Source organism: Carlito syrichta, unplaced genomic scaffold, assembly GCF_000164805.1.
Source record: "Carlito syrichta isolate Samal-C Ts95f unplaced genomic scaffold, Tarsius_syrichta-2.0.1 Scaffold309195, whole genome shotgun sequence".
NCBI classification, from domain to species: Eukaryota; Metazoa; Chordata; class Mammalia; order Primates; family Tarsiidae; genus Carlito; species Carlito syrichta.
Genome location: NW_007253291.1, coordinates 54,746 through 78,402, shown reverse-complemented (window position 1 = coordinate 78,402; position 23,657 = coordinate 54,746). Strand labels below are relative to the sequence as shown.

At 55.0% G+C, this 23,657-nt stretch overlaps 1 protein-coding gene across 5 annotated transcripts in view; it reads left to right on the top strand.

Moving 5' to 3' along the window:
- TTYH1 (tweety family member 1) overlaps positions 1-21,624 on the top strand; it is a 22,378-nt gene extending 754 nt beyond the window's left edge. Inside the window, exons 2-14 of one of the 5 annotated variants that reach the window (XM_021717031.1) lie at positions 3,843-4,021; positions 6,004-6,115; positions 6,988-7,208; positions 10,424-10,519; positions 13,577-13,649; positions 14,723-14,798; positions 15,349-15,404; positions 15,613-15,705; positions 16,351-16,443; positions 20,500-20,642; positions 20,929-21,009; positions 21,154-21,235; positions 21,303-21,624. In XM_021717031.1, the coding sequence (XP_021572706.1) occupies positions 3,843-4,021; positions 6,004-6,115; positions 6,988-7,208; positions 10,424-10,519; positions 13,577-13,649; positions 14,723-14,798; positions 15,349-15,404; positions 15,613-15,705; positions 16,351-16,443; positions 20,500-20,642; positions 20,929-21,009; positions 21,154-21,187 (1,257 nt within the window). In that variant the 3' untranslated portion in view covers positions 21,188-21,235; positions 21,303-21,624. Of the gene's footprint in view, positions 1-3,842; positions 4,022-6,003; positions 6,116-6,987; positions 7,209-10,423; positions 10,520-13,576; positions 13,650-14,722; positions 14,799-15,348; positions 15,405-15,612; positions 15,706-16,350; positions 16,444-20,499; positions 20,643-20,781; positions 20,828-20,928; positions 21,010-21,153 lie in introns of all 5 variants that reach the window. The other 4 variants (XM_008066905.1, XR_002482464.1, XM_008066904.2 and 1 more) reach the window with 4 other exon arrangements.
- The last annotated feature ends 2,033 nt before the right edge of the window (positions 21,625-23,657 follow it).

Sequence of the window (23,657 nt, the reverse complement as noted above, 5' to 3'; positions counted from 1 at the left end):
CCCGGAGGGTGGGGCCGGCGTGGGAACCCTACAGAAGCCGGGCTCTCCGGGGAGGCGGCCCAGCTGGGGGCAGCTCAAGTGGGGCGAGGGAGCTGTCCCCTGACCCAGTTAAATTCAAGTCCTTGACTTTGAGATTAATGAGAAGGCTCGGCTGAGCTGGGCACGGGTGGGGGGGGCTGGGAGTTCTGGGGCCCCGGCATGGGTCCCGGCCGCGTCCGCCGGTCTGAGCCCCTCCGGTCTCTCCTGCGTTGCTCCCGGGAAGGGAGCAGGGGCCGGGAGCTGGGGGGTCCTGAGAAAGCGGGGAGGGGACGTGAGCTGTGTTCTGAGCTATTTGGGTCATGGCTGGCTCGGGCGTGATCTGCTCTTCCGCGCCTACTCTTCGCCGCCCCCTCTCCCACCAAACGGGGACCGCCGTCCCGCGCCCACAGCCTCGCGGTTACACAATCGCAGCCCGCACCGCGGTCCCGATCTCCCGGGCTCGGCAGGGACGTCCGCCCAACGCCCGGAGACCCCGAGGCCGCGCGCGGGGGTCCCGCGCCCCAGCCTCCGCCAGGGGCATCGGAGAGCCGCGTGCGCCCGGTGCCCGGCGTCAGGGTCACAGTGCGGGACACGCGGGCACAGTCGCACACCCCGGAGGACACTCCGCTTTACGGAGACGCAGCCAGGGACCCTGGGACACGGGCCTGCAGGGACACACAGTCACATGCACACACTCACATATGCACACTCGTGCTCACACGCGTGCTCCCACCCATATCCACACTTATACACACGTACCCATATGCTGAGTCCCACTCTACACGTGCACGCGCACACTCACACATATACACATGTGTGCTCACACACCCACACACGTGCCTATATACTGACTCCCTCTCGGCACACACACACTCATATATGCACATGCATACACTCACACACACTCACATATGCTCACTCTCATATACTCTCACACTCACATACACATATATGGGTTCACACACCCACACATGTACCCACATGCTGACTTTCGCTACACACACACACACACACACACAAACACACACTCACGTGTATCCAAGTTCAAACGTTTACTTGACACATGCACTCACATCTGCACACACATACACTCACACATATAGACACACACACACATGCACATTATCACACATGTACCCATATGCTGACTCCCATTCAACACACACATATGCTCACACACCCACACATGTACCCACATGCTGACTTTTGCTCGACACACACACACACATATACTCACTTTCATATACACTGACACTCACATACACACACATCTACTCACACACCGATGCATATACCCATTTGCTGACTCCTGCTTGACACACACTCACATATGCACACACACATTCACACACATATATACACATTCACACATATACACACGTGTGGTTACACACCCACATGTGTTTCTATATACTGACTCCCACTGGACATAAGCACACTCACATATGCACACATATGTACTCATGCATACATGTGTGTTCACACACCTACACATGTACCCACATGCAGACTTTTACTTGGCACACACTCACATCTGCACACACAGGCACTCACACATATAGACACATACACACACATGCACGTGATCACACATGTACCCATAAGCTGACTCCCACTCCACATGCACACACATATATACCCACAAAAATATACACATGTGTGCTCACACACCCACACATGTACCCATATGCTGACTCCCACTCAACACACACTCACATATGCACACACACACTCACATATACTTACTCTCATATACACTCACACTCACATATACACGTGCTCACACACTCACACGCATATACACCGACTCCCACTCAACACACACACTCACATATGCACATATCCACACATGTACCCACATGCTGATTTTCACATATATACACACACACTCACACATGTGCATGACCACACACCCACACACGTAATCATATGGTGACTCCCACTTGACACACACATTCATGTATGCACACACATACACTCACACATGTATACACACTCTCTTACACATATACATACTAATGCTCACACACCCACACATTACTCATATGACTCCCACTCACTCAACACACTCACATATTTACATGCACACTCACATACCCACTCCCATATACATACTTACACAGTGCTCACATACTCTCACTTGACACACTCACACTCTCACACATCTATACACGCTTATTTCTCATGACATACAACACTCAGATACACACACTCATCACATATACGTGCTCACACACACACATTGCACACATATGGACCCTCAACACACACAATGCACACTTACACACACTGTACTCACACATAGGCATGATCAAACACACTCACACACACTCACACATACCTGCTCTCACACTTGCACACTCACATGTCCACTTACACACATATACATGATCACACATGTGTGTGCACGTCTTGACACACTCAACACATACGTTCTCACACTCACACATGCACACATATATTGGCTATGTCACTGATTCTCACACTAATACACTCACACACTTCCTCACACACACGCACACACAACCAGACACCACTCACAGGCTCAAGACCTGTGCCCAGAACATACAAATGCCCACAGATGTACTCTGTCATCTGCAGACACAGGCACACCCACAGTACACGTACCTCACACACGTATGCTCAGGTGTACCCTCATCTCATGGCAGACTGCTCCGTCAAGGACATGACATGCAGACTCACACCAGAAATACAAACACCGCACACACTTGTGACACACACCACTGTGAGGGCAAAACCAGAAACACTGTGGTTCAGGCAAAACAACCTTGGCAAGTCCAGAGGCATAACTCTGGTCCAGACGTTGCCACCTGTGTGGTTCAGGGCAGGCCCTGCACAGATAGGACAGCACAGATCTGCTGTAAAATCCCCACCACATGGACAGCCCTCTTATTCCTCAAGGCTTGTCCAACTACAGAATGTTTTATCTGCCTGCCCATCTCCCGAGCTTCAATCTTCCCTGCAACTCTGTCCCTGATTGTCTCTCTGATCCTCCATTACTTGGTCATTCTTTTTCTCTGACTCTTTTCTATCTCTGATTTGATCATATTTGGTCTCTTTTTCTGTCTCTTCTCTGCACCTCTGTTTCTTGTCTTTGTAACTCTTTTATTCTCTCTCATCTCTCTCTTCTCTCACTCCCTTTCTCATTTCCCCCTCCTCATCTCTGTCTCTCTGTCTCTGTCTCTCTCTCACTCCTCCCCATCTTTCCTCACCTAGTCTCTATTCCTGAATCTTGTATGCGCAAACGCAGACACAAACACACACACACACACACACACACACACACACACACAGCCTTGAAGCCCCCCCGCCCCGTGGCTGTCAGCTCACGCTGCAGTGGGGTGTGCAGCTCAGCAGGGGTGGCAGTGAGCAGTGATGGGGAGGACTCGCAGGGAGGAAGGATGAGAAAACATACACACTTCCCCCAACCCGGCACATGGCACCAGGAACAGCCCCCACCCCCATCCCACACAGTTCTGGGGGAGCCTCAGCAGGTCCTCGAAGATGCTGCAGCCCAAGTGCCGGCTGCAGTGAGAAGGAAACTGAGGCTGGGAGAGGGGGAGAGCCCTGTTAAGTGCTCACAGCAGAACTGGAGGACCCCCATTGGAAACTCCCTCCAGCAACCTGGTCCTCAATCCCAGGGCCAGTCTTTCCCCAGATCTAGCCAGGGATGTCCTCCATTGCCAGTCGAACATCCCAGACCCAGACCAGAACCCCGGCCATGCAGGAAGGGGGTTAGGACCCGCCAGCACCCTCTGAGATCTCATGTCATCCCCAAGGCTTGATATCATCCCCTTCCCCAGGCCCTGTTGCTGCTGGCGGCCTTGGCGGGCCTGGGCCTGGGTCTGAGCCTCATTGTCATCGCTGTCTACCTCATCCGCTTCTGCTGCTGCCGGGCCCCCGAGCTCCCCGGGTCCAAGAGCCCCTCGCCAGGAGGAGGCTGTGTCACCTGGAGCTGCATTGCCGCCCTTCTCGTCGGCTGGTAATGGGGCCCCAGGGTGGGAGGGCAGTGGAGACAGGGCTCCCCAAGCTCTTCAGCCTTCCTGGTAGTGTCCTGGGCCATGGGGAAGCCGATAAGAAGGAAGAAACCCTTCCCCACTCCCTCTTCCCTCACCTCCCACACTACCACACTTCAGCCTCACAGCAGAGAAGATTGTCTCATTTGACGGATGGTGAAACTGAGGTTCCAGAGGGGAAGTGACTTTCCCAAGGGCAGCCAGCCTGGCGGGGATTGGGGGGTCAAGAACTGGGCAATGGTCACATACTGGTCTTGGTGGCTCTCCCATGGGACAGCTGTGTGACCTGAGGGAGTGATAGACTCTGGGTCAGTTTCCATAAAATGGGCATCATGGTACCACCCACATCCTGGTTGTGGTGAGACTAAATGGGAGAATGTTCAGTGTCTGGTTCACAGTTGTACATGACGAATGTTACCTCGTGATGTCATTCACTCATTCACTAGCTCACTCATTCAACCACTATTTATGGAGCACCTACTATGTGACCAGATACCCAGCAAGCCAGATGAGGAGTCTCTCATGCTGCATTCACTCTGATGGGGGAGACAGATGATAAGCAGAGTCTTAGCACCCAAGAGCATCCACTCTGTGCCTGCCCCCAGCCTGTCTAATCCCTTCGCCCAGTAATACTGCTGGACTCAGGGCTGTGGTGACCAGCCATGAAAGAGGAAGGCTCAGGGAGAGGGGAAGGGGGAGGCAACTTTCCCAAGTCATGATTAGAGGCAGAGTAGAGATTCAGACCCACGGGTAAGAACCTCAAGTCCCTCAGGGAAGCTGGGGGTGGGGGCTTCTCACATGCAGGCAGCATTTACCTGGAGCCAGTTCTGAGCACAGCTACCCCACCACACACACACACACACATACACACACACACACACCAGGTCATAGACAACTGTCCTAGTCCACAGATGAGGGGACTGAGATCCCAGAGGGCAGAGGACAGCAAGTGCAGGGTTACCCCCAACCAGCTAGGGGAGTGGCCCCAGGCAATCACCCTAGTTGGGCCCTGGGCCACATGCCCTTGCAGTGGGTGTGTTTGGGAGTGTGGGGGTGGGGCTGGGTGCCCTGTATTCAAGAGGCTTCCTCATCCTGCTCTCTGGAGTGGGGGTGGATAGGGAGGTGGACAAAGGCCCAGTGGGGGAGAGACACTGCCCCAGCCCCCGCCCCCAGGAACAAGAGGAGCTTTGTGGGACTCTGGACAATGGGGCGGGGACGCCGGGCGTTGGATCTGAGGGCTGGCCAGGAGGCCTAGCTGGGGCTGGGAACCGCGAGGCCGTCGGGCTCCCGCCCCCTCCATTGCGGGGGACACAGGCAGTGGGGGAGGGGAACAGAGCCCCGCACCCAGGCCCCACAATGGAGCTCTGTGTGTTGGCGGGGCGGGGGCAGAGGTACCGGCTCCTGGCCCATCCTCCAGCCTCCCTTCCACATTCCCTGGGTCTCCTCCCAGCTGGCCAGACGCTTGGGTCCTGAGGTGGGTGGGAAGGCTGAGCGCTCCAGGATTGGTGTCCCCCAGGAGATGATGATGGCTGGGTGGCCCTACAACCCGGGAGGAGAGGTTGGGGGATGCCTGGGCCCTGGAAGGCAGGTACTGGGAGTCCCCGGACTCCAAGGGCCCTGGGACTCCTAGGACCCCGGGGCTGGGCGTGACTGGGGTTCCGCTCGGAGAGGTGCGAGTTAAATTCTGGGGGCTCCCTCCCCTCCGCCATTCCACCCACCATTAGCATCACAATGACGTCCTTGGCTGGGGGAGTGAGGCCTTCCCGTTACCTTGGAAACCGGTGGGGGCCAGGCCCAAAGTCGTCCTTTTCCCACGGCAGCTGGACCAATGGGGTGGGGGCGGGAGACGGGATGGGTGCATGGGGGCAGAGCAAACAGAATGGGAGAAGACGGCGGCCCCTGAGGGTCCCTGCTTGGCTGAGACTCCCCTCCTTCTTCCCCCTCTCAGCGCCGGCATTGGCATCGGTTTCTATGGCAACAGCGAGACCAGCGACGGGGTGTCCCAGCTCAGCTCGGCCCTGCTGCACGCCAACCACACGCTCAGCGCCATTGACCACCTGGTGAGGGGCCCGCAATGGGTGAGACCCCATACCCACAACCAGATTGGTTCCCCACACAGAGGTGTTGGAACCTTACACCCAGGACAGAGGGATCCAAAAACTTGGAGCCAAGAGCTCAAACCTGAAAAGTAGGACCCCAGACTCAGAGCTTTGTGCTCTGGCCTGGACACTTCGGGCTGTGCCCCCAACCCCAGACCCTGGCTGTGACCAAGGACCTCATACCTGTGACCCTCAGCAGCCAAACCTTAGACTCCCACCCAGGCCCAGCTCTGAACTTCAACTGGTAGCACAAACCAGACAGAGACCAAATGCCAGGAACCCCAACCCCTGCCTTGGTTTAGGTCCAGAGCCCCAGACGACCTTTTTGGCCCAAATGCAAGCTCAGCCCTCCAATCCTCAGACCCAGGGCCCAGACTCGAGGCCTTGGCTCTGAACCCTGGCCCCAGGATTCTGGAACCTGGGCTGAGACCTGGCCCCACCTCATACCCTAGGTTCCATGTCCAGCAGCAGCCCCGGGACCATGGGACCCAGACGTGAGACCCCAGACTCAGAAGGCAGATGTAGACTTTAGACCCAAGGCTCCTGACTGAATCTCAGTCCTGGGGCTGCAGTCCCCATACCAGGCTCAAGTCACCAGCCATCCAGAGCACGGACAGAGGGCACAGAGCTCCACAAACAGGACCCTGAGCTGGGACTTCCCAGACCTCTTCCCTTCCTCAGCCTTCAGATGCCCCAAGTCCCAGATCTCAGACACCCACTCCTGCGCACTCCTAATTTGGACTTCACACCATGGCTGGCATCCCTGACCATCCCTCAAGCCCAGACTGCCCCCAGGATGTCCTTCCAGGCCTTAGCTCCCACCCTGCTCCCAGGTGTTGGAGACAGTGGAGAGGCTGGGTGAGGCGGTGAGGACAGAGCTGACCACCCTGGAGGAGGTGCTTGAGCAGCGGACGGAGCTGGTGGCTGCTGCACGTGGGGCTCGACGGCAGGCGGAGGCTGTGGCCCAGCAGCTGCAGGGGCTGGCCTTCTGGCAGGGAGTGCCCCTGAGCCCCTTGCAGGTGGCCGAAGATGTGTCCTTTGTGGAGGAGTACAGGTGAGGGCTGCTCTTCCCACCCTGCATGCCAGTGGTTCTCAAACTTGGTCCCCAGGAGGACAGCTGGTGACTTCTGGAGACAGTTGTGCTTGTCACAGCTGCGGGGCGTGTGTGCTGCTGACCCCTGGTGAGTGGAGCCCAGGGATGCAGCTCACCACCCTGCAACACATAAAACGGCCTCCTCCCACAGCAAAAGATGACCTCACCCCAATGTCAATGATGATGAGGTCATGGATGAACCCTGCTGTCGTGGGGTAGGTCATGTGACCCCGGCCCATCCTCACACTTCCCACCCCACCCCTTGCCCTCGCCCATTTGTGAGATGACAGTGCCACTCGCGTATTCACTCACTCATTCAGCATGTCACCCTCTGACTCCATCCAGGAGGGACCTAGCAACTCACTCGTCCACCTGGGTGATATGTGTATTGGTTCCACAAATGTTTAGGTAGCATGTTCTGGTGAGAGAGATGGCATTCCGACACAGCAAGGAACCTGAGCTCTGGAGCCAGGCGGCCACTCCCTAACCATGCAACCTTAAACCATGCAGTACTTTTCGTGCCTGTGCCTCAGTTTCCCCATCTGTGAAGTGGGACTCGAGTATTTCCCTCATTGGCTTGTTGAGGATTGGATGAGTCAGCATCTGGGGACCCAGAAGGGTGTCCAGCTCACAGCAAGCATCACACCGGTGCTCGAAAGTGCAGATACTCCAGCTAGTTGGGATGGGACCATGAGACAGCCAGGTAGGAGCCCTACCTATGTAGCCTTGAGCTCCAGTAGAGACAGCAAGAAATGAACACATGAGTAAAACATATGGCCTGTGAAGTGGCAGGCCAGAAGAGCTCTGGAGAAAATTAAACAGGAGATGGGAACTGGGTGGGACTCAGCCCAGCGGTTTGTTGGGGCATCCAGAGGGCCACATGGAGAAGGTGGCATTTGACTGAGAGGAGGGAGCACACGATGGCATACTCATGGCTTTGTCTACTAGTGATTACTTCATTCATTCATCCAAGGTTCATAGGGGGCCCTGTGCACCTGGCCTGGGGCTGAGACAGGGAAGACTGGGTCGCAGAGGCTGTGCTCCCACAGAGGGTGCTGACAGCTTGGGGAAGTTCAGGTTCTGTGTTGTGACCAAGCTCAGGGGCCATCCAGACTGGGCCTCAGCTCCCCTCTGGGGAGGACAGAGAAGCAGGGGTAGCCATGAGGATGACACCAGGTAGGGCAGACCCACCATCACCAGGAAACACCTTCTGGTGCACCCATATGAGAGACTGAGTGCTTGGGGGTCCCTCAAGCAAATCAGGGGTCCCAAAGGAGAGTATTGCTTGAAAGCAGGAGGAGGCACCCACCTTGGAGGGGGCGGTGAGGGATGCCAGCCATGGTGTGAAGCCCAAGTGTGTGCGGACTGCAGGGAATGATGCTATTAATTGAGCACTTACTGTGTGCCAGACATGGTGCTGTGGCCTCACATGTATCCTCTCCTTTAATCACAGCAAATTATCCATGATACTTGACTGTTAATTCTTTAGATAATAAGTAAAGTGCCCTTGTTTGTGCTAAGGCTAATATTCCAAGTGTTTTGTTTGTGTTGCTCATTCTACTTGCAGAGACCTTTTGAGCTTGGTGCTGTTGGGCTCCCCATGTTAAAGGTGGGGAAAACTAAGGCTCTGGAGGCTAAAGTTCCTGGGACAAAGTCACCCAGCTGGTTAAGTGGAGGGGCTGGGGCCGAGGCTCAGGCAGCCTCTGCCTCCAGACTCCATGCCCTTGAGGATACGAGTGTTGCTGGTGAACACTCATGAAATGTGCAAGGAGGGACTTTGTTTCAAAAGCCAAGAGGTGGGGACATGGCCAGGCTTGTCCTTCATAGAAGTCATTCCCAAATTTCAGGCTGAAGATCGGAGATTTTAGAGGGGAAAGAAGGCGGCTGGGTGCAGTGGCTCACACCTGTAATCCCAGCACTTTGGGAGGTGGAGGCAAGAGGATTGACTGAGTCCATGGGTTCGAGACCAGACTGGGCAACATAGCAAGACCTCATTTCTACAATAAATTAAAAAATTAGCTGGGCATGGTGGTACATGCCTGTAGTTCCAACTACTTGGAAGACTGGGACAGAAGGATTGCCTGAGCCCAGCAGGTTGAGGTTGCTGTGGCCATGAGCGTGCCACTGCACTGCAGCCTGGGCAACAGAGTGAGACTCCTACTCAAAAGAAGAGAAAAAAGAAGACAATAAGTATTTAGGAGAGGCACAGGGAGTAGGTCTCACCTTGATGGGTGGCTTGAATTGTTGACCCCCTGGAGAGCTAGCCAATGCTATCACAATTGCATCCAGGGAGTAGATCAATCCCTGCCAGGTGCCAGGAGGCTTCTAAACAATGGAGAATTCTGCCGTGGAATCTCCATACTCTGCTATTCCAAGGTCAGCCTCTGGAACAGCCTCTGGAATTTCCCAAGCAAGTACACAATTAGATCAGAAAGGGAGAAAGAAGCCGGGCTCAATGACTCAGCCTGTAATCCCGCGCTTTGGGAGGCCGAAGTGAGTGAATTGCCTGAGCCCATGGGTTCGAGACCTGCCCGGGCAACTTGGCGAGACCTCATCTCTACAATAAATCAAAAAATCAGCCGGTCGTGGTAGCGCATGCCTGTAATTCCGGCTGTTCAGAAGGCTGAGGCAGAAGGATCGCCGGAGCCCAGCAGGTCGAGGCTGCGGTGGCCGGGAGCGGCCACTGCACTCCAGTCTGGGAGACAGAGTGAGACTCCAACTCAAAAAAAAAAAAAGAAAGGAAGAAAGGGAAAAAAAAGATCTTTAATGTGTAGGCTAAGAGAGAAAAATGCTTGAAACTTTCTCAAAAGTTGAAGTGTAAATTCTTGGTTGCACCAGGAGATCCTTGGGACATTCTTGAGAACGAGTATCTCTGCTCTGCAGGGCTGATGGGGATGAGGGCTTTCACAGAGGCCCAGTCACATGTCCACAGTCACCGAGTTGCATGTGGCCCCATCAGGGTCCAGTCTCAGGTGCTCAAGGCCTGTATTTCAAACCTCTCCAGTGCCCTGTCTTGCAATGCACCCATTTCACAGATGAGCTGGGATGTGACCTGAAGATGCTGAACAGGGGGCCTGCATGGCCAGGCTGAGTTGGGGGGGGAATGTGAGGTGCTGCTCAGCCTGGGGCACCCACAGGCAGGTTTGCCACTTAAGCCCCGCCGTGTCCCCTCCCAGGTGGCTGGCCTACGTCCTCCTGCTGCTCCTGGAACTTCTGGTGTGCCTCTTCACCCTCCTGGGCCTGGCCAAGCAGAGCAAGTGGCTAGTGATTGTGTAAGTCCTGGCGGCCGGAGGGACCCTTTGCTAGTCTCCCACCTGGTGCTTTGCTGGCATCTCCTGGTGGGCAGGATGTCATTCAGACTCATGACTCTTACACTCTTACCCGAGGGGCTGTGGTCCTTCTGGGCCAGGCCAGAAACTGTGATAGAGAGAAATGAGACTTAGAGTTGCCCTTGAAGGGGCTGAGGGGGTTGAACCCAGAACAGCATTCCTTGCTGTGTGAAGCCTGCTGAATCATGGAAAACATAACAATCATGCTTGCAATAAAGATGAGGATGAGTGGCCGGGTGCGGTGGCTCACGCCTGTAACCCCAACACGTTGGGAGACCGAGGCAGGAGGACCACTTAAAGCCCGAAGTTTGAAACCAGCCTGGACAACATAGTAAGACCCTGTTTCTACAAAAGATTGAAAAAAAAAACAAAGTAAGGCCAGGCTCGGTGGCTCAGCCTGTAATCCCAGCACTTTGGGAGGCCAAGGCAAGAGTTTCACTAGAGTTTGGGAGTTCGTGACCAGCCTGGACAACATAGTAAGACCCTGTTTCTACAAAAGATTGAAAAAAAAAACAAAGTAAGGCCAGGCTCGGTGGCTCAGCCTGTAATCCCAGCACTTTGGGAGGCCAAGGCAAGAGTTTCACTAGAGTTTGGGAGTTCGTGACCAGCCTGGACAACATAGTAAGACCCTGTTTCTACAAAAGATTGAAAAAAAAAACAAAGTAAGGCCAGGCTCGGTGGCTCAGCCTGTAATCCCAGCACTTTGGGAGGCCAAGGCAAGAGTTTCACTAGAGTTTGGGAGTTCGTGACCAGCCTGGACAACATAGTAAGACCCTGTTTCTACAAAAGATTGAAAAAAAAAACAAAGTAAGGCCAGGCTCGGTGGCTCAGCCTGTAATCCCAGCACTTTGGGAGGCCAAGGCAAGAGTTTCACTAGAGTTTGGGAGTTCGTGACCAGCCTGGACAACATAGTAAGACCCTGTTTCTACAAAAGATTGAAAAAAAAAACAAAGTAAGGCCAGGCTCGGTGGCTCAGCCTGTAATCCCAGCACTTTGGGAGGCCAAGGCAAGAGTTTCACTAGAGTTTGGGAGTTCGTGACCAGCCTGGACAACATAGTAAGACCCTGTTTCTACAAAAGATTGAAAAAAAAAACAAAGTAAGGCCAGGCTCGGTGGCTCAGCCTGTAATCCCAGCACTTTGGGAGGCCAAGGCAAGAGTTTCACTAGAGTTTGGGAGTTCGTGACCAGCCTGGACAACATAGTAAGACCCTGTTTCTACAAAAGATTGAAAAAAAAAACAAAGTAAGGCCAGGCTCGGTGGCTCAGCCTGTAATCCCAGCACTTTGGGAGGCCAAGGCAAGAGTTTCACTAGAGTTTGGGAGTTCGTGACCAGCCTGGACAACATAGTAAGACCCTGTTTCTACAAAAGATTGAAAAAAAAAACAAAGTAAGGCCAGGCTCGGTGGCTCAGCCTGTAATCCCAGCACTTTGGGAGGCCAAGGCAAGAGTTTCACTAGAGTTTGGGAGTTCGTGACCAGCCTGGACAACATAGTAAGACCCTGTTTCTACAAAAGATTGAAAAAAAAAACAAAGTAAGGCCAGGCTCGGTGGCTCAGCCTGTAATCCCATGCCTTTGGGAGGCTGAGGTGAGTGGACTGCCTGAGTCCGCGGGTTCGAGACCTGCCTGGGCAGCAAGATCTCATCTCTACAATAAATCAAAAAAATCAGCCAGGCATGGTAGCGCATGCCTGTAATTCCAGCTACTCGGAAGGCTGAGGCGGAAGGATCGCCGGAGCCCAGCAGGTCGAGGCTGTGGTGACCGGAGCAGCCACTGCACTCCAGTCTGGGCTACAGAGTGAGACTCCAACTCAAAAAAAAAAAAACAAAGTAGGTTGGGTGTGATGGCACGTACCTGTGGTCCCACCTACTTGGGAGACTGAGGCAGGAAGATCACTTGAGCCCAGGAGTTTCAGGCTGCAGTGAGCTGTGTCACTGTACTCCAGTCTCGGCAACAGAGCAAGACCCTATCAAAAAAAAAAAAGTGAGGATGATCACTGACATCTATTGAGGTGGTGAATGCTGCCTCCACTGGCACACCACCCCATGAATCAGGTCCCATCAGTTTCCTGTCTGGCAAGTGAGGCCTGAGGCAGAGGGCCAGGTCTGAGGCCCTTAAGTGGCATGGCAGGACTGCAGGATCCACGCTCTTATTTGACAACTGGTTCTACGTGCCTGATGCTCTTGGCATTCCATGGAACCCTTGCACCCATCATGTGAGGAAGGCTCTTCCTTCTGTTTATTTACAAAAGGGGAGACTGAAGCTCAGAGAGATTGGGCCACTTGCTCAAGGTCACACAGTTAGGAGAAGCTGGAGCTGGGATTCGAACCAGGCTGGAAGGGTCCCGTGTATCCTCTCTGGTCTGAGGATGGGGGTAGTTTTACTGGTGCCCTCACTCTTCCTGGGATGAGAGGTCCTGCTGTGCCTTCAGGCCCCTCGCTGAGGGTTGGAGACAGGTCAACACGGCCACAGTGTGTCAACTCTAGGACTGGAGGCCAGGCCTTCAGTTTGAGGTTCCCTAGGTATCCTACCAATACTCAGCCCCAACACCCAGCCCCGGGAAAAGTCAGGAGGTGAATTTCAGCCCTGGACCTGTGTCCACTTCTTAGAAGTCAGAGTTGGAGGCTGACCAGGCTGTGGGCGGACTTGGAAGTGTTCATGGGAAGTACTGGGCCCCAGGAAAGTAAGCCCAGAGGTTGCCCTCCCAGCATCCCAGAGCAAAGTGGGCAGAGTGGAGCTGGGATGCGGCTGCTGCCCCAACAGCCCAGGGCCCTTCTTCCACCCTGCCCCTGCCCCTCTGAACAGGGACCAGATGTTCAACATGATGTCAGCACCACCATCCCACCCCACCCCCCAACTTTTGTGCCCCTAATTCTGATCCTCCAGGCTCCAGAGGCTGGGGAGGAATGGGATGAGGCTGTGACGGGATTTGGGTGTGGGAAGGGAAAGGCCAGGCAAAGAGATTAAGAACCTGGAGTCCAACTCTCCCTCCCCCACTGCAGGATGACAGTGATGAGTCTCCTGGTTCTCATCCTGAGCTGGGGCTCCATGGGCCTGGAGGCAGCTGCAGCTGTGGTGAGTGCTGGGGGCCAGGCTGCTGGGGTCTGGGACTCAAGGGGCCTTGGGGACTCCAGGGGCCTGGGGGACTCCAGGGGCCTGGGAGACTCCTGGATCCTGGGACTGGACCAGATCTGATGCCTTAGGCCTACAGAGAAGGGAATGGGGGGATTGGGGGATTCAATCACCATTCTGAGATCTAGGGCTGGTTTCCTGGATCCTAAGGGAGGAGGAGCTGGGGACCTGGACTACTGAGTTTGAGGAAAGAGGGGCTGGGGCCCAGACTCCTGGGTCTGAGGGAAGAGGGGCTGGGGTCTGGACTCCTGAGTCTGAGGGAAGAGAAGCTGGGGTCTGAACTCCTGGTTGTGAGGGAAGAGGGGCTGGAGGCCTGGATTCCCAGGTATGAGAGAGGAGGGTCTGAAGCCTGGACTCCTGGCTCTGAGGGAGGAGGGGCTGGGGGCCTGGATTCCTGGGTCTGAGGGAGGGAGGAGGGGCAGGGCCTGGACTTCTGGGTCTGAGGGAGGAGGGGCTGGGGGCCTGGACTCCTGGGTCTGAGGGAGGAGGGGCAGGGGCCCAGACTCCTGGATCTGAGGGAGGAGGGGCTGGGGCCTTGACTCCTGGGTCTGAGGGAGGAGGGGCAGGGGCCCGGACTCCTGGGTCTGAGGGAAGAGGGGCTGGGGTCTGGACTCCTGGGTCTGAGGGAAGAGAAGCTGGGGTCTGAACTCCTGGATGTGAGGGAAGAGGTGCTGGGGGCCTGGATTCCCAGGTATGAGAGAGGAGGGTCTGAAGCCTGGACTCCTGGGTCTGAGGGAGGAGGGCTGGGACCTGGACTCCAGGGTCTGAGCGAGGAGGGACTGAGGGCCTGGACTCCTGGGTCTGCAGGAGGAGCGGTTGGGACTAGGGGCCTGGGCTTCTGGGCCTGAGGGAGGAGGGGCTGGGGGCCCAGACTCCTGCGTCTGAAGGAGGAGAGAGGCTGGAGACCTGGATTCCTGGGTCTGAGGGAGGAGGCCTGGAGGCCAGACACTAAGTGCTCGTTTAGTGTGTAATTGAGCAGTTTCAGGTTTGAGCCCCTTTCCTGCTGCTGCCCTCAGGCCCTCAGTGACTTCTGCTCCAATCCGGACACTTACATCCTGAACTTGACCCAGGAGGAGACCGGGCTCAGCTCAGGTGATTTCCGTTGATCCAGCCGGCTTCCCCGCTCAGTGGTGCAGGTTCTAGAAAGTTTCTTCCGGTTTCCTGTGTGCCCAGTGCTGCCTGGGGTGGGTGGGGTGGGATGTGCAGCCATCGACCAGGTGAGGCCCACTGCTCCAGAAGGAGACTCTCAGAACCTCTCCAGGTGGACTGGAAGAGAGACTGGTTGAAGATGCTGTGTCGGGGTTGAAGATGCTGTGTCGGGGATGAAGATACTGTGGCCAGGAGAGGGGTGGGCCTCATTGGGAGGGATGGAAGGATTTGGCCATTTGGAGCAAAGAAACAAATACAGTGGACCAGGGGCTCCAGGGAGAGCATGGAGACCAGTGTGGCTGTACCTAGGGCAGAAAGGTTGAGGTGCTGGTGGGGCGGCTGGGTTGTGGGTCTCTGAAATGCGGGTCTCCAGGAGCCCTCCAGGGCTCCAGGAGGGCTCCTGAGTTGGGGCATGGTCCCAGGACCCTGCTTCCCTCTGGCCTTCCCCAGGGATGTCCCAGGCTCATAGCCTCCTCCCCTCTCCTCCCTTCAGACATCCTGAACTATTATTTCCTCTGCAACCAGGCCGTCTCCAACCCTTTTCAACAGGTTAGGGCTGCGGGCAAGGGAACCGGTGTTGAGGGAACCAGGAATTTGGACTCTGAAGGGAGGAGGGTGGGGCGGGGACTGGACTCCTGGGTTCTGGGGAGGATGAAGACACTAGGGGCCCAGAGTGCTGTGTCAGGAGGAAAGAAGAGGAGAAAGGGCTGGGGACGTCGACTACTGGGCCCTTCTCCCTCCCTGTGTCTCCCCGCAGAGGCTGACTGTGTCCCAGAGAGCTCTGGCCAGCATTCACTCCCAGCTGCAGGGCCTCGAGCGGGAAGCTGCCCCTCAGTTCCCCTCAGCGCAGGTCAGTGGGATGGGCACTCCCTTACACGCCAACACAGAGGGGAAGGAGATGAGGCAGGGACTGGACCTGTAGGGAGTAGGAGAGACCCACAGAAAGGGTCAGGTTGGGACTGGGTGCGGCAGCTCACGCCTGTCATCCCAGCACTTTGGGAGGCTGAGGCGGAAGGATCACTTGAGGCCAGGAGTTCGAGACCAGCCTGAGCAGCATAGCGAGAACCTGTCTCTACAAAAGAAAATTCAAAAATTAGATGGGCATGTGGCACAAGCCTGTAGTCCTGCTACTCAGGAGGCTGAGGCAGAAGGGATTGTCTGAGCCCAGGAGGTGAAGCTTACAGTGAGCCGTGATCATGCCACTGCTCTCCAGCCTGGGTGAGAGACTCCAACTCAAAAATAATAATAATTAAATTAAATTAAATAATAAAATAAGGGCAGGTTGGCCCATGTGGGCGGGCCAGATCCCAGTGCTGTAGGCGGGGCCTGAAGAAAGGGCGAGTCAACCTTTATGGGCAGGGTCCTGGGCGATGGGCGGGTCGTCTAGTGTGGGTGGAACCCTGGTTTGTGGACGGGGCCTAATAAGCTGGGCGGCGCCTGGGTCCTGGGCGGCACGTATGAGTCAGTGGGATAACTGCCTCCCCTCCCACCACAGAAGCCTCTGTTGTCCTTGGAGGAGACGCTGAATGTGACAGAAGGAAACTTCCACCAGTTGGTGGCACTGCTGCATTGCCGTGGCCTGCACAAGGTGAACCCCGTCCTCCTCCTCAATTTCTTCTCCCAAGGGGAGCCTCTGTCTCGACCCACAGAGGGACCTCCTTCCTTTCCTCCCATCCCTCCCATTATCCCTGGGAATATCCGTTCATTCTCTGTCTATATTATTTTTCTATCATATGCCCATTCTCTACCTATGTATTACCTACCTGTCACCTCTCCATCTATCATGTCTCACCTGTATTCCTTCCTCCCTCCCTTCCAAATCCCACCCTCTTGACTGCTCCAGGCACCCATTTCTTCCTCATCTTTCCTCCTCTCCCTCCCTTCCTCATAAAGGCTACACTGCACCGTGAGTTCTAGAGCAAAACTGCTTGGATTCAGTCCTTGCTCTTGACCTCCAGCAAGCCACTTGCCTTCTCTGCCCCTCAGTTTCCTCCCTTGTAAAACGGAGATTTGCCAGGATGAGCACCACCTACCCAGCTCTCAAATCATGTGTGCCATTAACATACAGGACAGGCAGGGGTAGGCAGAGCACCCAAGGAGTGTCTGTTGTCCTGCAGACTCACCCCAGTGTGAGTTCTCTTGCAGGCTGTGACCACAGCCAAGTGAGCATCACCGACTATCCATCTTCCCACAGTGAGGAAGGATGATACCTTCTGTCTGTCTCTCTCTTTTTTAAGTCAGAGTCTCTGTCGCCCAGGCTGAAGTGCAGTGGCACAATCATGGCTATCGCAGCCTCCACCTGCTGAGCTCAGGAAATCCTTCCACCTTAGCCTTCTAAGTAGCTGAGATTACAGACACACACTACCACACCCGGCTAGTTTTCTGATTTATTGTAGAGACGAGATTTCGCCAAGTTGCCCAGACTGATCTCAAACCCACGGACTTAGGCAATCCTCTCACCTCTGCTTCTCAAAGTGTTGGGATTACAGACGTGAGCCACCATGCCCAGCCTGATGGGTACCTTCTTTACTGGATGGTTGCGTGAGTTGGAGGGAAAAAAAGGCTCTCATAAAACAGTGGGTGTTATTTTAAAACACACATGACTTTTCCTGTTCCTGAACAGTCTTCCCATCAAAAACCTTGCATGTATGTAGGGTTCATTGCGTGCTGGGCTCTGTTGTATTTTACAGGTGGTTACTCACTGACCCCTCACAATGCCATGAAGAAAGAACTACTGTTATTACCCCATTTAACAGACTTAGCAGATGAGGTGCAGAGAGTCAAGTCACTTGGCCACTGTTACAGAGCCAGCCAGCACACCAAGGAGACAGAGACCTTCTGGAGGGTGGTTGGGACCTCCCTACCCTGGTTCTCAAAGTCAAGCCCAGTCTTGTCCTTTCTGCTTCTGGAATGTCTTCTTCCATTCATCCCCTACCCCTGCTGCAGCCCAGGCCTCATCGCCCCCCTGGAGGGGGAGGATGCATGCCCCACTCAGTCTGTCCCTCCATGGACCCTAGAATAGGGTTGCCAGATTCCACAAACAGCAAATAACTCTTTAAGTATGTCCTGTGCAATGTTTGGGATATATTTATACTAGAAAATTAAATGCCAGGTGTGTGATATTCTAACTTAACTGAGGGTTCTGTATTTGATCTGGCAACCCTACCCCAGAGGGATCCATCTATACCACAGCATGGATCTGAGTTTTTCCTGGTCCTACTCTGGCTCCAGTTGGCCCCCAAGCATCTGAAACTGGCATTCCAATAGGGGGGCAAGGGATAAGCTCTGAATCAATACTCATGCTGAACATGTGAGCTGAGAGTGTAGAGCCCCCCAGGGCTATTGTGCCCTTCTATATAAAGGTAAACTGGGACCCAGCCACTTCTTCATCGTCCTGGTCAAGACTAGGCTGGAATTCAGGTCCCAAGACACCTTTGCAAATGGAAGGAAGAAGGGAGAGAGGAAGACAGAGTCTCTATGCTTCACTGACTAATGCACCATGTGACCCTGGCCCTTGGGGTCCCCACCTATTAAAATCAGGGGCAAGGTATCAGGAATGAGTAGGAAGGCGGGTGGGCACTAAAACCTAAGAGAATCCATTCCAATCTCAGCTCTGCTCCTCCCAGGCTGTGTGGCTCTGGGCCAGTGGCCTGCCCTCTCTGGATTTCAACTTCTTTCTGACACTGCAAAAGGCAGCAGTGTGTAGAAGGTTGAGCTCCACCTTGTAGGGTTGTTGGGAGGATGAGGGACATTGTGTGTGTGCCAGACCCTCTCAAAACAAAACTCCCCATCATCCTGGCAGACCTGGCCCTTCCTTGTTGAACGACAGCCCCCCCATCCCACTCAGGTGCTCCAGTCAGAAACTCAAGAATATTCTTTTAGGTCGGGCATGGTGGCTCAGGCCTATAATCCCAGCACTTTGGGAGGCTGAGGTGAGAGAATTGCCTAAGCTCATGGGTTTGAGACCCCTTGGTGAGACCTCGTCTCGACAATAAATCAAAAAAGAAAAATTAGACAGGTGTGTTGGCTCATGCCTGTAGTTCCAGCTATTTGGAAGGCTGAGTTGGAAGGATCACCTGAGCCAAGCTGGTCGACGCTGGGATGGCCATGATCATGCCAATGCACTCCAGCTTGGGCGACAGAGTGAGACTCCAACTCAAAAAAAAAGAAAAAAGAATATTCCTTTTGCTTCCTATCCTTACCTCCCACAACCATCCCAATAGCCAATTCTCTTGGTCCTTTCTCTGAAACCTAACTGGATTCCAACCACTGTCCACACCACTCCAGCTGTACCTCACCACCCACCTCCTGACCACAGGAGCCTCTTCCCAGTCCCCACTGGCCTGCCCCATCTGTCCTCTACACAACAGCCAACAGCCGGGTGATCCTTTTAAAATGCAATCCGATCAAGTTCCTCTGCTTAAAACCCTCCAGTGATTCCCCCTGCCCATGGATTAACACCCCCCCCTTGCCCTGACCCATAAGGGCCTGTGTGGTCAGGCCTGGCCTCCAAGTCCCTCTCTGGCCTCAGCCCCCATCTCTGGCCTCAGCCCCTCCCAGCCCAGCTGCCTGGATCCTGCTTGTGGGCCCCATCCCTGCGGACAGGGCCATCCACGCCTTCCTCTCATCAGGGCATCATGTTTACTGAAGCTTTCTGAGACCATAGCAACCACTGCTGAATGAATGAATTAGGGCTGTGTTATCCTAAGCCAGTGATTTTGCCCCCAGGGACACTTGGCAAAGTGTCGAGACGCTGTTCCTCGTCACACTGCCGGAGGGGGCGTCCCTGGCATTTAGTGGGCGGGGCAAAGGGCGGCGTCCTCAGGGCAGAGAATTATCCGGCTCAAACTGTCAGTAGTGCCCGGTTGAGAAACCCCGCGAGAGGCCCAGGCAGAACGGGCGCGGGGGCTGGGGGCTCTCAGTGGCGCAGAGGAGGCCGCGGGTGCTGGGGGTTATGGCTGCTGGGAGGGAGGAGGGGAAAGGGGCATTGGGAGGCCTCAGGCTTCTGGATGGATGGAGCACTGGGTGCAAGTCTCTGAGGGGGTGAAATGGTGGACTGGCCCTGGATGTGAGTGTTGACGAGGGAGATGGGGAGGTGGGGTCTGCAAGAAAGGGGAGTCGTTTGGGCGCGGTGGCTCACGCCTATAATCCCAGCACTTTGGGAGGCCGAGACGACAGGGTTGTCTGCGTCTAGGGTTTGAGACCAGCCTGGGTGACTTGGTGAGACCTCGTCTCTACAATAAATCAAAAAGTTAGCTGGGCGTTGTGGCGCATGCCAGTAGTTCCAGCTACTTGGAAGGCTGAGGCAGAAGAATCGCCTGAGCCCAGCAGGTCGAGGCTGCGGTGGCCGTGAGTGTGGCACTGCACTCCAGCCTCGGCGACAGTGGGCGATTCCAACTCAAAAATGGGGAAAAGGGGGGGGTCGTGGGGGGTGCAGCTCGGGAGAGGCCCAGGCTAGAGGCTGGGCGCATCCTGGGTGCCAGGCCCATCCCACCGACGGCCTCATTCTGTTCTCAGAACAACCCTTGGGAGGGGCGAAAACTGAGGCACAGAGGGCAATGCCTCGCGCAGTACCGCACAGGCGATGCACGGGGGGTGCGTGGGTCGGGGGCGCGGACTCGCCTGATGGCGCCCTCGCCCCCAGGACTATGGTGCGGCCCTGCGGGGCCTGTGCGAAGACGCCCTGGAAGGCCTGCTCTTCCTGCTGCTCTTCTCCCTGCTGTCCGCGGGGGCCCTGGCCACCGCCCTGTGCAGCCTGCCCCGCGCCTGGGCCCTCTTCCCGCCCAGGTCAGCAGGGGAACGAGGGCAGGGGCCCGGGGGCGGGAGATCGAGGGCGGCCGCCACCCGGGGACCGCCACTGGGGGGGTGCGACCTCCTGATGGGTCCCCCATCCTGCCTCTCTGCCACACCCCGCATCGAACCCCAGTGACGACTACGACGACACAGACGATGACGACCCTTTCAACCCTCAGGTACTGACTCCCGGGTCCAAGGGAGGCTGGGGTCCTGCCCGCCCGCAGCGCAAGGCCGGCCTCCCGCCGCACCCCTCCGCTCATCCCGGCTCTCCCCGCAGGAATCCAAGCGCTTTGTGCAATGGCAGTCGTCTATCTGAGCCCCTCCTCCCTGCCAGACTGGAGCCCGTGTCCCCTCCTCGGTGAGCTTCCGGAGGGATACCCCAGCTCCCGCGGCCCGGCCCCCTCCCCGCCCCAACTCAGAGACGCTCCGGGTGGGGAGCGTGGGTCGCACCCTGGAAGCCCGCCGGCTGGCCTCACTGCCCTGTCTCTGCCTCTCGCCGCAGTTCCTTCCCTGGCTGCCAGAGGAGACCCCACTAACGCGGCCTGCCTGGGCTCTGACCACTAACACTCCTAGACGCCAGGGGCGCTTCCTCCTGCAGCGTGTCAGCCCACAGCGTCTCCACATATCGCCAACCTGGGCTCCACCCACTAGATGCCTGCACAGGACAGCCTGCCGCCCTGGCCCCCCGTGTCCCTGGACCCTATGTCCCCATCTCTGTCCTTGGCTCTGGCAGTAGCTGGGGGGACAGATAAGGGACTAGGTCTGGCACGGGAGGTGGCAGACAGACAGCCCCGCACCCCTCATCCCCAGCAACCAGTCCCATCCTTGGAGGGACTAAGCTGGGGGTGGGGGATCCGAGTGCCCCCTGCCACCCTGCCACGTCCCAGTGGGCTCTGGTCCCCTGATCTCAACTTGTGGCACTAACTTGGAAAGGGGTTGGTTTCAAATAAAAGGGAAGACTTTATTTTACAAGTAGCTGGGTCCTCCTTATTTCTCCCCTCCCCTGATTCGACCTCCTGGATGAGGCTAGGGTCTCTTTACCCTCTGTGTCTCCTACTGGCTTCACAGCTGCCAGGCGGTTCCACTCCTGTCCAGGCTCGGTGGGGCTCCACTGAAATTCTTAATTAAAAAAAAAAAAGGTTTGTGACCCGCCTGGGCAGCGAGACCTCATCTCTACAATAAATCAAAAAATCAGCCGGGCATGGTAGTGCACGCCTGTAATTCCGACTACTCGGAAGATTGAGGTGGAAGGGTTGCCGGAGCCCAGCAGGTCGAGGCTGCGGTGGCTGGGAGCGGCCACTGCACTCCAGTCTGGGCAACAGAGTGAGACTCTAACTCAAAAAACAAAAAAGAAGCTTTCTTCCCTGATTCTAAAAGTAATACACGTATCCTGACACAGGAAGACACAGACGTCTCTGGCACAGAATAGATGGCCTAGAAATAGATCGAAGTGAATATATATACACACACATATATATGACAGAAGACAGATTTCAAGTCAGTGTGAAAAGAACCGTTAGTTTAGCAGCAGTGCTGACATATTGGCTCTCCTTCTGGTCAAAATCTATAGACGAGATTGGTGAAAAATCTAGATGTAAAGGAACAAGTATTTCAAGAAAAATTAGGAGGCTGGGCGTGGTGGCCAGGGCTTGTAGCCTCAACTACTCAGGAAGCTGAGGTGGGGTGAGAAGATCGCTTGAGACCAGCAGTTCAAGACCAGCCTGGGAAACATAGCAAGACCCCATCTCATCACTACAAATGATTACAAAACTAGCCAGGCACGGTGGTCTGTGCCTGTAGTCCCAGTTACTCAGGTAACTGAGGTGGGAGGATCATTTGAGTCCAGGAATTCAAGGTTGCAGTGAGCTATGATGCCTGGGCTATCAGAGCAAGATCCTGTCTCAAAAATAAATAAATAAATAAATAAAGTGCATGACAAAGCCAGAAAGGAGAAGACAACTTATAGACAACTTATTTAACAAATCATGGATTGGAAAAACAAAAAACAAAAAACAGCCAGGCACAGAGATTGCCTGAGCCCAGGAGTTTGAGACCAGCCTGGGCAATTTGGTGAGACCTCATCTCTACAATTAATTGAAAAAAAAAATTAGCCAAGTGTGGTTGTGCTCTCCTGTGGTTCCAGATACTTGGAAGGCTGAGGTGGAAAGATCACCTGAACCCAGGAGATCGAAACCGTGGTGGCTGTGAGTATGTCACTGCACTTCAGCCTGGGTGACAGTGAGACTCAACTCAAAAAACCTAAAGTCAAATGGCAAATTGATAGTTTGGGGAAAAATGCATGTGTGTGTTTTAACAGTTACGGCAAAGCAATATATTATTCTTAGTTGTTTTTTTTTTTTTTTGAGTTGGAGTCTCACTCTGTCGCCCAGACTGGAGTGCAGTGGCCTCCAGGCCAATGCAGCCTCGACCTGCTGGGTTCCGGCGATCCTTCCGCCTCAGCCTTCCAAGGAGCTGGAACTACAGGCGCGCGCTACCACACCCGGCTAATTTTTTGATATATCGTAGAAATGAGGTCTCGCCAAGTTGCCCAGGCGGGTCTTGAACCCACGGGCTCAGGCAATCCACTCACCTCAGCCTCCCAATGCGCGGGATTACAGGCTGAGACACCGAGCTCGGCTTATATTATTCTTAATATACAAATATAATCTACAAAAGCTGCCATAAACTAAGAGCAATACAACTCAATTTAAAAATAATCATCTGAAGCGAACATTCAGTAAAGTAAAAATCCCAAGTGTTACAGCCCGATCCAACATATCAGCTGCTATCCCTCGTGGCCAATTAAAATATGAGGGGCCCACTGGGTGCAGTGATGCACACCTATAATTCCACCACTTTGGGAGGCTGAAGTGAGAGGATTGCCTGAGTCCATGGGTTCAAGACCAGCGTGGGCAACTTGGTGAGACCTCATCTCTACAATAAATCAAAATTTAGTCAGGCATGGTGGCGTGTGCTTGTAGTTCCAGCTACTTGGAAGGCTAAGGC